General features: G+C 38.5%; 1 protein-coding gene across 2 annotated transcripts in view; it reads left to right on the top strand.

Moving 5' to 3' along the window:
* The first annotated feature begins 826 nt into the window (after positions 1–826).
* The window catches only part of TBC1D23 (TBC1 domain family member 23), a 35,800-nt gene continuing 24,175 nt past the window's right edge, over positions 827–12,451 (top strand). For both annotated transcript variants that reach the window (XM_054076575.1, XM_054076492.1), the window contains exons 1-4: positions 827–970; positions 7,988–8,099; positions 8,326–8,431; positions 11,399–11,600. In XM_054076575.1, the coding sequence (XP_053932550.1) occupies positions 933–970; positions 7,988–8,099; positions 8,326–8,431; positions 11,399–11,600 (458 nt within the window). In that variant the 5' untranslated portion in view covers positions 827–932. The remainder of the gene's footprint in view (positions 971–7,987; positions 8,100–8,325; positions 8,432–11,398; positions 11,601–12,451) is intronic.

Here is a 12,451-nt window from a genome sequence, read left to right as displayed (position 1 = left end):
TCAGCTTCCTGGCTTGTATCAGAAATGGTGTGGCCAGCAGGACCAGGGAAGTGATTCTGCCCCTGTCTTAGGCGCTGATGAGGCCACACCTGGAATGCTGCATTCGGTTTCAGGCCCCTCACTACAAGAAGGACATTGAGGCACTGGAGCATGTCCAGAGAAGAGCAATGAAGCTGGTGAAGGGAACGAATGTTATGAGGAGTGGCTGAGGGAACTGGGGCTGTTCAGCCTGGAGAAGACGAGGCTGAGGGGAGACCTTATCCATGTCTACAACTGCCTGAAAGGAGGTTGTAGAGAGGTGGGTGTTGGGCTCTTCTCTCAAGTGATAGGACGAGAGGAAATGGCCTCAGGCTGCACCAGGGGAGGTTTAGATTGGATATTGGGAAAAAATTCTTCACTGCAAGGGTTCTTAGGCACTGGCACAGGCTGTTCAGGGAGGCGATGGAGTCACCATCCTTGGGGGGGGGTTGAAAACACGTGTAGATGCGGCACTTAAGGACGAGGTTTAGCACTAAACTTCGCAATGTTAGAGTTACGCTTGGACTCCATGACCTTAAAGCTCTTCTCCAACCTAAGCGATTCTGTCATTTAAACCCCGGAGCCGCACCCTCTCCGCTCCGCTCGCCCCGCCTCCCGCGGGCTCAGGTGAACGAACACCGCCCGGGAGCGGCGGCAGCGACAACCCCCGCTACTTGCATAAACCACGCCCCCTTAATTGACCACGCCCCCTTCCCCTCGGCCCCGCCTCCTCCCTGCCTCTCGTCATGCAGGGCACCGCCCTACCCCCGTGCCAGGCTTTCGCGGTTTACGGCTGACGCTCTCGCTTCGCGACAGTACGGGAAGGGCAAGATACAGTCGGGAGGTAAGGGGTGGGAAGAACGACACCACCTGTCCGCGCTTTACGGCCGAGCTGAGGCGGCACGTCAACAGCTATGGCGGAAGGGGAAGATTCGCCGCCGCCGCGCAGATGGTGAGTTATGAGGGTGTCGGTGTCTTTCCTCCCGCTCATTTCCCCTCTCAACACCGCACCGGGGAGGCAACAGGGACCGAAATCCTCCCGCCCGTCGCTGTTTCTTCTCCTCGCCGTCCTACGGGGACCCCTGCGCTTGGGGTGTGGGGCTGGGGGCGCCCTTCGCCCGTCAGGAGTCGGGGGGCGGCCCCACGTACCGGCTGGCCCCGGCGGCCCCCGGTGTCCTCCCGGCCTGGCGAGTCCCGGGGGCCACCGGCAGCTCCCTATAGAGGAAAGGCCGCCGTCGGAACGAGAGCGAAACGGGGCGGCCTCTGGAGCGGGGCGGCTGCTCCAGTTTAAAGTGACAGCTTTAATGGGTGCCTGCCTGCCCTGAGTGAATCTGCTTTGTTCAGCTCGGCTTCCCTCTTCTCTGTGTACCAGCTCAAGCAGAGGTGACAACAATAGGTCTTGGATTAATTTCTGAATGACTTTGCTTGCCGCTCCCGTCTAGCACAATATTACTTCTAATGGATTTTACATAGATCATCTAGGACAAGAATAGAGATTATTTCTGGAGCGTGTAAAGGATCATTTTGATGGTAACTGTGGTGTGATTTTAGTGTTTCTTGCATGTGTATTCACTTAAGATTGCTGAGGCTTAAATAAACATTGTGTTTAAGCACTGAAGCTTTTCTTACTGCATCACACATCTCCATTCCTGTGCGTTTTCACTTTGTTTTTCTTCTGGCGCTTCTGCATTGCATGTGATTTCTTCCTGTTCTGTGTCACAGCATTGCTCTTTGTCCTTTCCACGTATGCGCTTTTCATACACTTACTTTTTACGATCTGCTTTTTAAGTAATCATAAACCTGCTTTTTATGATTACTTCCAATCTGATGGTTTAACTTCTAGGCTTTACTTTCTGTGATGCATTCAAAGTTTCTTGCTAGCTAAGTTCTCCTTTCTTCGCACTCAGTTATCTCACTATAAAGAAGCCAGAATTGACAGACAGGCAGGTGTAGCTGGTATCTGTTCTTTGTTTAGGTAGGTTCAACAGATACAACTCTTGGATAAAACAACAATGTATCATTCACTAACAAATTAAAATGAATTGGTGTAGTTTTTTAGCCTGTTTTTTGCCTTTAATTAAAGCTTCAAAATTGAACAAGCATTTTTCTGTAGGTACAGTGTTGCCTAAGCATTACTTCCAAATATAGGCCTGACTGTGGGACGTAGAATTACAAAGTTAAGTACAGACTCGTTGACAGCACGGTGTTGACACTTGAAGATATAAACCCTGGACATTTGTAAGAACCATGTTGCAATATCCCTGAAAAAAATACTTCAAACCTCTTTCATTACTAATGTTGAAAGAATATTACAGTCACCCAGATCACAACAAATTGCTAAAATTCCTGGTTAAGAATGACGCACAAGTGCGGCTTCTAGACAATTTGAGGCTCAGCCTGCATTGTTGTCATTCTGACTGGCAGCTTCAAAGTGTAACCATAGTAAGTTTGATATGCTGGTACTACTAGAAAAGATGAACTTGGAAGCATTTGTTAGAAGAGACTTTATAAATCCTTATGGCAACAGTTCAAGGGATTCATGCTTAAATGCTACATTACTATACCTGAATGCATACCATTACTAGAACTGTATGCTGTGTGTAACATGAAGTTCTGTTCCTTATTGCTTGTTTAGAAGTTTCACATGGCTTTTTTTGTTGTTGTTTTTTTTTTTAAAGTGAGTTTCCATGGGATGTTTTTCATTTATTTATTTAAACTGCTATTTTGTGTATATATTTATATGAATGCTGTTGAACAGTTGTTGACTTTGCTAACTATAATATGTATCTTCTGAATAAGCTTTTTGGTGTAAATTACTGCACTAGCATAGCTTTGAAGTATATAGGATTGTGCAATAACATTTCATGTTTAAAAATATAGGCAAAACATAAAATTATACCTGTGTATGCCTGAATTGATTTGGGAACAAAACTTGCAGTGCTGATTCCTCATTCTCTATTCAGTTCCTTAGAGGAGTTAAAAGGCAGATGTAATTTTATGTTCAGAGACTGTGATAGCATCTTAAGTATGTAGAATGTAGATATGCTTCTTAACGTAAAATGCCCTTTTTATTCTTTTTTCTGTCAACCTGACATGCAGTGCTGGTGTGATCTGGAGAGGGCTGGCACGAACTAATGATGAGTTCAAACTCTTGACATCCACACTGACTCATTGGTGTTCAGTTTAGCAAAAAGCAGGGAAATCTGCCGTTGTACAATACGATTTAAAAAGCCCAACCACCCCACACCCCTGAAAACTTATTGTATAGAGTTACTGAAAGATGAAATTCTGTTGGAAAAGAACATTCGGTGATGTTCGGAATACAATGGATATTTTGAAGTAAATGTGAGGGATTTATTTTTGTTTGTTTGTTTTCTGTAGAGCACAAATGTTACTCATTGCTTTTGATTTAATATAGCTCTTATTGAGGCTTTTTACTGGTAGTCAGGAGAATCTGAATTAAAAGCAAGAACCAGAATAACTAGATTATATCTGGGGTGGGGAAAGCGTACATCTTTCCTCTGGAAAGGTAGAAAGATGATTATAAAAATAAATTGCTATTAGCAATTGACATTGGAAATGTTTGTCAGCACTATTCACTTGCCTAGTTTTCTTTTAAGTAAAACTTGTTTGTGATTACGTGTCGTAAACCAGTATTGTGAGATTCATGTAAAGTGCTTTGCTTAAAATGCAGTTTAGTTCTACTTCCGTAGTAACAAAAATAATTGAAATATATTTGAACAAAGTAATCCTATGTGGCACTAACATGAATATGTACAGGTGTCCCTCATAGTTTCGATGGCAGCATTGCGATATATGTCTTTCTCTGCGTATGCTGCAATTGTCAGAAATATATGAAAACTTGCAGACTGGATGTGTTTTACACCCTAGCAGACAATGACTTTGTAGAAAATAAAACGGATGATACTCTTGGCAAGGGTTCAGCCTTGCTTCTGTTTTAGGAATGATGTGTGAAGATGTTCGAGAAATACTGGTTCTTACACTGGAAGTGATGGTGGCCTTCTAGAGCACATCATGAGCAGCTACGATGAATGTGTCACTTGAGCAGTGGGGGAGAAAATAACAAGGAGGCTTCTCAAATACTGCACCAACATCAGCTCAGTGGTCAGAATATGGGAAGCATTTTGGTAAGCAGTATAGTCTAAGTGAGACTATGTGTTTTAAATCTCTTATAGGCCACTGAATAATATCTTTTAACAGGCAGGTTTGCAGTAGTGGATTCAAGTGTACATGGAAAAAGAGTGATCATCTTGTTCTGCACTGATATGTGCATTTTAGGTGATGAATTTGGTACATGTGTAAGGTGCCCATTGGGCTGTGAAAATAATGAATTAGTATTAGAAGTGTGCCCATCACTAATTTAATCTTTAAACATTTAAAGCATTTTTTTCAAAAACACACTTTGACTTGGAAGAAGCAGTTCAGAGGGATCTGTCTTTCCTAATAACAAATGAGCTGACATAAGGGCTTTAGCAGATACATTCCAGGCATTGTAATCTGTTGATTGATTACATTTTCTTAGTACTATATATCTTTTTCCTATGTATTTGTAGTTTATCAAAATACTTCCTACTATCTTTTCCCTGCTGTTCATATCCCCACAACTTTTTGATCTATTCATTAGTATGTGTTAGTGATTATTACCAAATACTTAAAAAAAAAAAAGTGAAGTTCAAGTCCCAACAGTTGATCAACTCTTTTTCTGCCTCCAGCTTGCTCACATATCTCAATTGTTTTTTGCTTAAAAATACCCACAACTCGTTGAGTATCAGTATTATGGTATATTGTTGGACTGGTGTGAAATTCAGAGATCCTTCTGTAAATGTGGAAATTTACTCCAGATAGACTAGTAACAATATTATGTGTTATGACATTCAGAACAGTGTGTCTTGTGGGAATTAGCCTTTTGGGCCATGGCTTGGGTATAGGCTGGAATTGTACCCATCTAGCCAAAAGTTAGAATAGCACCTAGAATTAGGCAGTGAGCTGTAGTAGAGCTGAAAGGAGGCTGTTAGGTCTAGAAGAGTTAGCCTAAAAAGAGAAGTACTGCATTCTTTCCAAAGTAATTGTAATAGCTGTCCATATGAACAGAAATCTTCCTAGCTGATCTTCACTCTTGAAACACAAGGACCCAGGATGCTAGCAGGTTGCTGGGACATTTATAGTGCAGGCTGAAATACGGTAAAACACAGCCGGTGCTAGAGTATCAAAATTCCTTTTGTAGTATGTTGCAAGTTAGTGTGAACAGAATATTTATAAGAAAATAATTTTTCTTAATCTTTGAGGAGTTTTCACTTTTAGCCTGTGAACAGTCTTGGGAGTTGACTGGAAAGGAAGAGAATAGCAACTTAAATCATAAAAAGAATAATGCAATTTCCGCCGACTGGTTATTTAATTTAACTCAATGTGGTGCGAGATGGGCATATCAGATTCTTAGTTCTAAAGTGCTGTAGTAAGGCTGGCTTTTGCCTGTCATTATCACCGTGTACAAAGTGCTAATGACTGTACTTAGGAAGAAGCTTTAGCAAATAACAGTATATTCTCAAACAAAGGGAAGAAGCCCACATTTACAGGTAACATGTTGAAGTTGATCTTTATGTTAATCCAAACACAAGCTGTGAATATTAGGTACACGTGATTGGTGGAATTAGTACTCATGGATCTGTGAAACATTCTTTGCCAGATGTGCTTTTGTAATTTACGTAGATGTCTTCTTAAGTGTTGTTTCATGTATGTTAAATTACCTCTTTCCGCTACTCAAATTAATTTCTCTGGAGAACACAGAAACAAAACTTAAGTATTTCACTTCAGGACCTTTTCACCTGAAATAAAGCATGCATGCAGCTGTTGCATTAGTTTCTACATACCTGTGTAATACTCGGATAATATTTGTAGAGGCTGATTGTATTTTGTGTACTATAATGCAAGGCCTAACTGCTGCTCTCTAGACAGTTTGTCTTACATAGTGTGCACAGAAAGCTGCAATACATCTGAAAGCATCTAGCTCTGTTCAGCTGATTTTTGATATTGCCTCTTATTGAAGCTAGATCATCCCAGAGTTTCTGCAGTTCTGCTGAGTGCTAGATCTCTTTGTGGTAATGTCCTGGAAATATATTAGTTTTATTCAGGGGAACTGATGTGGTGTTTTAATTTTCCCGGCATTGATTGTTATGTACACAGTCAGACAGCAGAATGGGTGACTGATGTGCAAATGTGCTTGTGTATGTTTTCCATCCGTGTTCCTGCCTCGGGATTGGAATATTCACCCGTGCAAGCTGTAGTTTTATATTAAGTGGGCTTTGGGGTTTTTGTTTTAATACTAAAAATACAAGGAAATGAGGCAAGTCAGTCTCTTTGTAAACTGTTCTTTCTTTCATCCAAATTTGCAAAATTAGTTGAAGAAAACAGACTGTTAGTTGTGCCCCGGTGTTTATTAGAAACAGGATTTAAAGTGCTACCAGAAAGTACTGGCAAAGAAACTGGCTGATACAATGCAAGGAAAAGTGCTAACTCTGCAAACTTGGAAATACTTTGAGAAGTCATAATTAAGGCTAACTCATTGGTTATTGTTAAGGATATGCATACTTTCTTACAGGATTGAAGCTGTTTATCAAGAAGGGTGTTGAGAAAATCTGAAATTTTTGTTTTCAGCTTTCAGAAGACCAAACTTGAGGAGCTTTAAATGATGGAGTTAGTTGTAGATGTATACAAATTAAAGAAACAGACAGAGCTCAACAGCTGACATTCTTTTCCATGGATGTTTGGAATTGACTACATATTATGTGATGTGGGTTGAGAATTGTTCTGATAATGCTTTGACATCTGTTGTTACACATGTATAAATAGATGTGGCGTTCACAAGGAACGCATCTTCATACTTGAATATCCCTCCTGAATAAACAGTCACATTTTGTGTTTTGTTGTGGCTGTAAACCTCCCAGCTGTGTGTTTAACTCCTGAGTTCTGTGAAGCAAAGTCTTTTTCAGAGCTAGCAGAGAACAGTTAAGAGGGATACAGTAAGGGAGATGTTTTGCCTACAGGACCTATGTCTCACTGCCATTGCTATTCTTCCAGTGAATCTGGTCTTTTGTCACTGCTGTGCTATGCAATATTGAAATTCCCGAAATCATCTAATGTGATTTTTTTCTGTCGTTGTTGATGGTGTGAAATGGTTGCAACAGGCTGCAGAAGTCATCAGAGAGATTGTAAAGTAATTATTCCTGAATACATACCTTATTACCTATAAGGCTTGTGAAATTTTATTGTCTTACAGTGGCAACTTAAAGCATAGTTAATGTTTGACTGTCTTGTGAATTTTCGTATTTTGCTACTTTCTACTTTGTTGCTAACTTTTTTGTATGTTTTAATTAAGTCTTGTGGCCATGTCTGCACTTACAATACTAGAACTTTATAGTTTAGTAAAACTTGGGTTTACTTAAAAGTTATTCCCCGTTTCTGGGAAAGATGGCATTAAAAATCACCTGTTCTAAATCTTTGGAATAAGCATCATGTTTTCTAGGTCATGTAGTATTTTATTTAAAATAACTCTGCCATCTAATTTAGGTGTAGTGTTTGCTTTGAATGTAAAGTTTGTGTGTGTGAAAATTTGCTCTGTATTTCACGTTGTAAATGGCAAGTAAATTTGCACTTTTATGGTACATTTTGCAATATTGCCACTTCATGAAAGTAAACAAAAATCCTCTTTTTCCTCATATGTAAATTGGATGGAATTACAAGTTTCACAAGCAGCCTTAAAAATAAAGGAATAAATAAAATCTTGCAAATACTTGTTTTCAGTAATTGGTAAATGCTCTTATAATATATTCTTACATATGTATGGGATTTGCCTGGTGGCAGCCTCTAGTCTACATCTATTTAGTAGGTAAACACTGAAAAATATTATCTAGTTAATTTTTGATAAACACATTCCTTATCATTATTATTATAGGGAAAAAGATCTTGCAGATGCTCTAGAAGAAGGAGGCTGTGATCTTGAAACTGTGAGAAACATAATACAAGGAAGGCAATTGCCTGCTGATCTGAGAGCCAAAGTCTGGAAGGTAAATGGGAGCTTAAGTCAAGAAACAGGAAATATTTGAAGTTGTGTTTGATTTGAGGTAGATGATGTAATTACCAGACATCTATACAGAAGAGATGTAGTACCGTAATTTTAATATGTATGTATGTTGATTCAGCTTTCTTGTTTTCCTTTTCATTGAGTTCAATGCTTGGGTAAATGCAAAAGGGTACTAAAATGTTCAGAGGGTTTTCTATTTTTGTTTTCAGATTGCACTTAATGTTGTAGGAAAGGGAGACAGCCTGGCATCCTGGGATGGCTCTTTAGACCTACCAGAACAGAGTATAATTCATAAAGATTGCCAAGAGTTAATTGGTAAGTTCAGTTACGTTTAGATTACTGATATGAAAACTACTGTACTTTCAATTGTCTTAGGGCTTTGTTATTTGAATTAAATAACCTGAATGATGTTTATGTTTTGGAGAAAGATTTGAGGAGGAAGATGAGAGGCTGAGAAAACAGGAAAACGGTAGTATCTTATTTGTACTCTGAAATGGAAGCGTGGAGTATTAGCTTGTAAGTAATCGTTCACATGGTCAGAACCACATGCCAGGAAAGTTCCAGGAGTTGAGAAAAGTTTCTTTTTTTTTCCAAGCTCCATCTTTTGAACCAGACAGTCTTTCTATAGTGTCACTCAAGTTTTGTACTGAGAAATGCCAAAATGCATATAACCGCTAAGGGGAGAAATATATTAAACATTTTGGACTTGAAAGACTATGTTTTGAAAGGTTTTCTTTTAATAGTGTTTTTGGCAAAAATGAAAGGTTGTGTTTGTGAAAGCAAGATGCTGCTAGGACATAGGAAATAATGTTCCAGTATGTCTGTGTGGAGCTGCCACAAGATGTGGTTGACAACTCCTCACAAAAATGGCCAAATCCCTGACACCGTGCAGCAGTGTTAATATCAATGATCAGATAATGGAGTCAGTGCCAACTCATAAATTAGGATACTACTTCTTATAGCATCAATAAGAGAATCTTCTATTTTATTACCTGTCATGCGTTAATTTATTCTTGCACAATTGAAAATTGAGGCAGAGGACAGAGTTATTGCATGCGTGTATGCGTACACACATACCTACTATTTTTAAAATGCAGTTCTGTGTTTTTTGGCTCTAGAATCTAGTAGGGCTCGTTTCCCTTAGCTCTCCGCCCTGTGAAGGAAAGGGGTGGAAAAAATTCTACTGTGTTATTTAACCACAATGTGTTTTCTGGAAGATGGTAAAACATCCCACTTGTATTCATAGCATCCGAAATTAAGCACTTTTAATGTCTATTAGTTCTCCTTTTGTCTTTATTTGAAATATTTTGTAATATGTCACAATATTCAACTGATTAAAGTAATAAATGTGAAGTGAGTTCAGAATGAAGGTCATGTAGAGATTTCAGTTCTGGATTGGATTAAATATCTCTATTTCAATGTTTTCGCAAAGTAAGTAGTCCTCAAATTTAAAGTAAATTTTCAGATAGCATTTGAGTTTTGTGTACTATTTTGTTTTCCTGAGATGTGGAGGAAAGGAAATGCCAAATATTGTCTGGCTTTGGTGTGAAAATATTAAAAGACTCCAGTAATGAAAGCTTTCATTAACAGTAATGAGACTAATGGGCTTCTTGTAATTGAGAGGGGGGGAAACGTTTGCTAGAAATTTAGTGCTTCTGCATTAATGTAGTGTGTAGGCATCTCTTCCCCTTGTCCAGGACATAACATGGTTATTCCTTCTTTTACTGTAAGTCAGTTTAACTGTAGTAAATTGGACATAATATAAGTGGAGTAAAACAAATTTATTTCTGAAATATATAATTTCTAAGTGTATTTAATATTAGATTATTCATTAAAGCTATACAGAGGTGTTTAATATCAAATTGAGAATTGCGTGAACTTACACAAAAGTCTGGTTTCACTACAGTCTGTGTAATAAATACTGGTATGTTTAGCATTAAGATGAGAGGAAAATGGCCTCAAGTTGTGCTGGGGAGATTTAGGATGTTAGGAATAATTACTTCACCAAAAGGGTTGTGAAAGATTGGAGCAGACCGTCCAGGGAAGTGGTTGAGTCACCATGCATGGAGGTATTTAAAGGACTTGTAGATCTGGCATTTAAGTACATGGTTTAGTGGTGAACTATAGTGACATTTGTAGGTTTACAGTAGGACCTGATAATCTTAAAGGTCTTTTCCCACCTAAAAGTTTCTGTGTTTCCATGATTCTGTATTTAAGTGTGTGTAAGCTAAGTGATTATTTCATCACATGGAGGAAGTCAGAATTTGGGGTGTGGTGTTGGTGTATTTCAGTATGTCTTAGGTTCACTGCCTCAAGTGAGGTGGATGCCAGTACTTTTTCTGAAGTGTTGTCAGCCTTTTAGGTAAGTGTCTAAGAATAAAAATGCTTTGAAATAATGAAAACCTAAGCTTTGTCTGTTTATCAAACTCAATAATGACAGTATTTAAGAAATATTTAGCTTGCTACCTTAATTACAGAATTGCTTTTGTACCAGATTTCTGGGCCAGTTTCCTTCTAAATGCAAGGTTATAAGTTATGGATTCAGAATTAGTCTATTTTTAAATAGGGAACATCTTTGAAACAATGTACTACATTATCAAGAGATTCTGTGTTCATGGTTAGTGTGTTTTCTGATTAGGGACAGTACCAAATCAAATTTAAAAGCCAAGTGTAGTTGCAAGTGTTTAAATAGTTTCTCTTTTTATACCCACCCCAACAACCACAAAGTTAAATTATTGCTAGGACAATAAGAATGTGATTTATATGTTAATGTTGAAATGTAAGTCTGTAATTCTTTCTGATTTCTAATACTGATTTCTGTAAAGTTGCATGTCAGTGGGCTTTTGAGGAATTAGAGGTATGCATTGTGGGTTGGTCTGTGTTGAAATTGAAATGGATTTGTTATCAAGATAAGCATAAGTTATGTGCTGAATGCACAACACATACAATAGAAGAGGGGTATTCTGTGCGATGGAAGAATCTGCCTCTGTTTCATATGGATACTGGAAAAAACAAACTGCTTGAATCCTGTTGTGATATTTGCATGGTATTTAAATGCCTTATGCTGTTGGAGTTTTAAAATCAGTTGTATTTTCATGCCTTTTTTGCTTGCCTTTCTCTAAGCTGTTAATTCAAGCTGCTAGATTTTTTTTGTGTGGTTTTCTTCCCCTTTTTTTTTTTATTTCCCAGTGGTCCCTATTGGTGCAATTGTGTTGTGAAATAATCTCATTCAATTTCTTTGAAAGGCTATTAATAGAGTTTATATTGCTGTGCCTATTTCAGAGCAGTTGGTGCCAGAAGAGGAGAAGTCAGTATTACTTCTGGATATTGAGTCTGTTATTACTTTTTACTGTAAGTCACGCAATGTTAAATACAGTTCTTGCCTTGGCTGGATACATCTACTCAAACCTCTGGTGCACCTTCGTTTGCCACGCAGTGATTTGTACAACTGCTTTTATGCTATCATGAATAAGTTCATTCCAAGGTAAAACTCTTTCTTTTGCCTATGTATTATTTTAATTGGCTTTAAAAGTATTTTCTGAAACGACATGCATGTTTCTTTCAGCTCGAGTAGCACTGGTTGTAGCAAAGCAGTCAGATTCCTTCATTCAGCTGTCTCTTAATACCTCTTGGTTTGAAGGCCAAGAGGTGATTGAGTTAGTTTAAGATGTAAAGAGTTAGCATGTGACTGATGTATACTCAATAGACCTTTAAGAAAAACTCTCAATTTGTGCAATATCAAAAAGCTTGTTTAGGAACTGATTCACATATGAAGGCATTTTTCTTTCCTCTCCTGCAATTTTTTTTATATCCCTGTCGCTTCAGAGTACTTCGTAAGCACTAATTACGTCTCAAAATCTCTTTAGAAGTAGTAATGACTTTCCCTGCATTCTACTGAGTTGGGACTCAAATAGTTTTTATAAGTTATATTTTTTTTTTTATTTAAAAAAGTCTGAAATTGGAGCTTTTCATGCTCTTGTATAGGTGGTCTAGCTAAAATAAATTTTTACTTATGTTGGAGTAGGGCCATGGTACTCCAGCATGGCTACAGGATCTTCTTAGTAAGACCTTGTGAACTAATATATGTATTGTATGTAAAGATCTTAATGTGATTCCCTGGAGAGGAGGCTCTGGGCCAGCTATTGGGTGTGCTCATAACATGAGAAGTGCACGTTTGGTTGTGTGGCAAGAAGCATTTTTCAGTCCTGTCACTTGACTCAGCATGTGCCCATTTCTGATTTAAAATACTGTTGGGTTGTATGAACTGTTTGAGGATAGTGGCTTTACGGTCACATAACTCGTGTACTTTCAGCCATAGAAGGCTTTCAGACTGTC

This window comes from Cuculus canorus, chromosome 1, assembly GCF_017976375.1.
Source record: "Cuculus canorus isolate bCucCan1 chromosome 1, bCucCan1.pri, whole genome shotgun sequence".
NCBI lineage: Eukaryota > Metazoa > Chordata > Aves > Cuculiformes > Cuculidae > Cuculus > Cuculus canorus.
The sequence above is the reverse complement of the archived record's forward strand: the minus strand, read 5'-3'. Positions and strand labels throughout refer to the sequence as shown.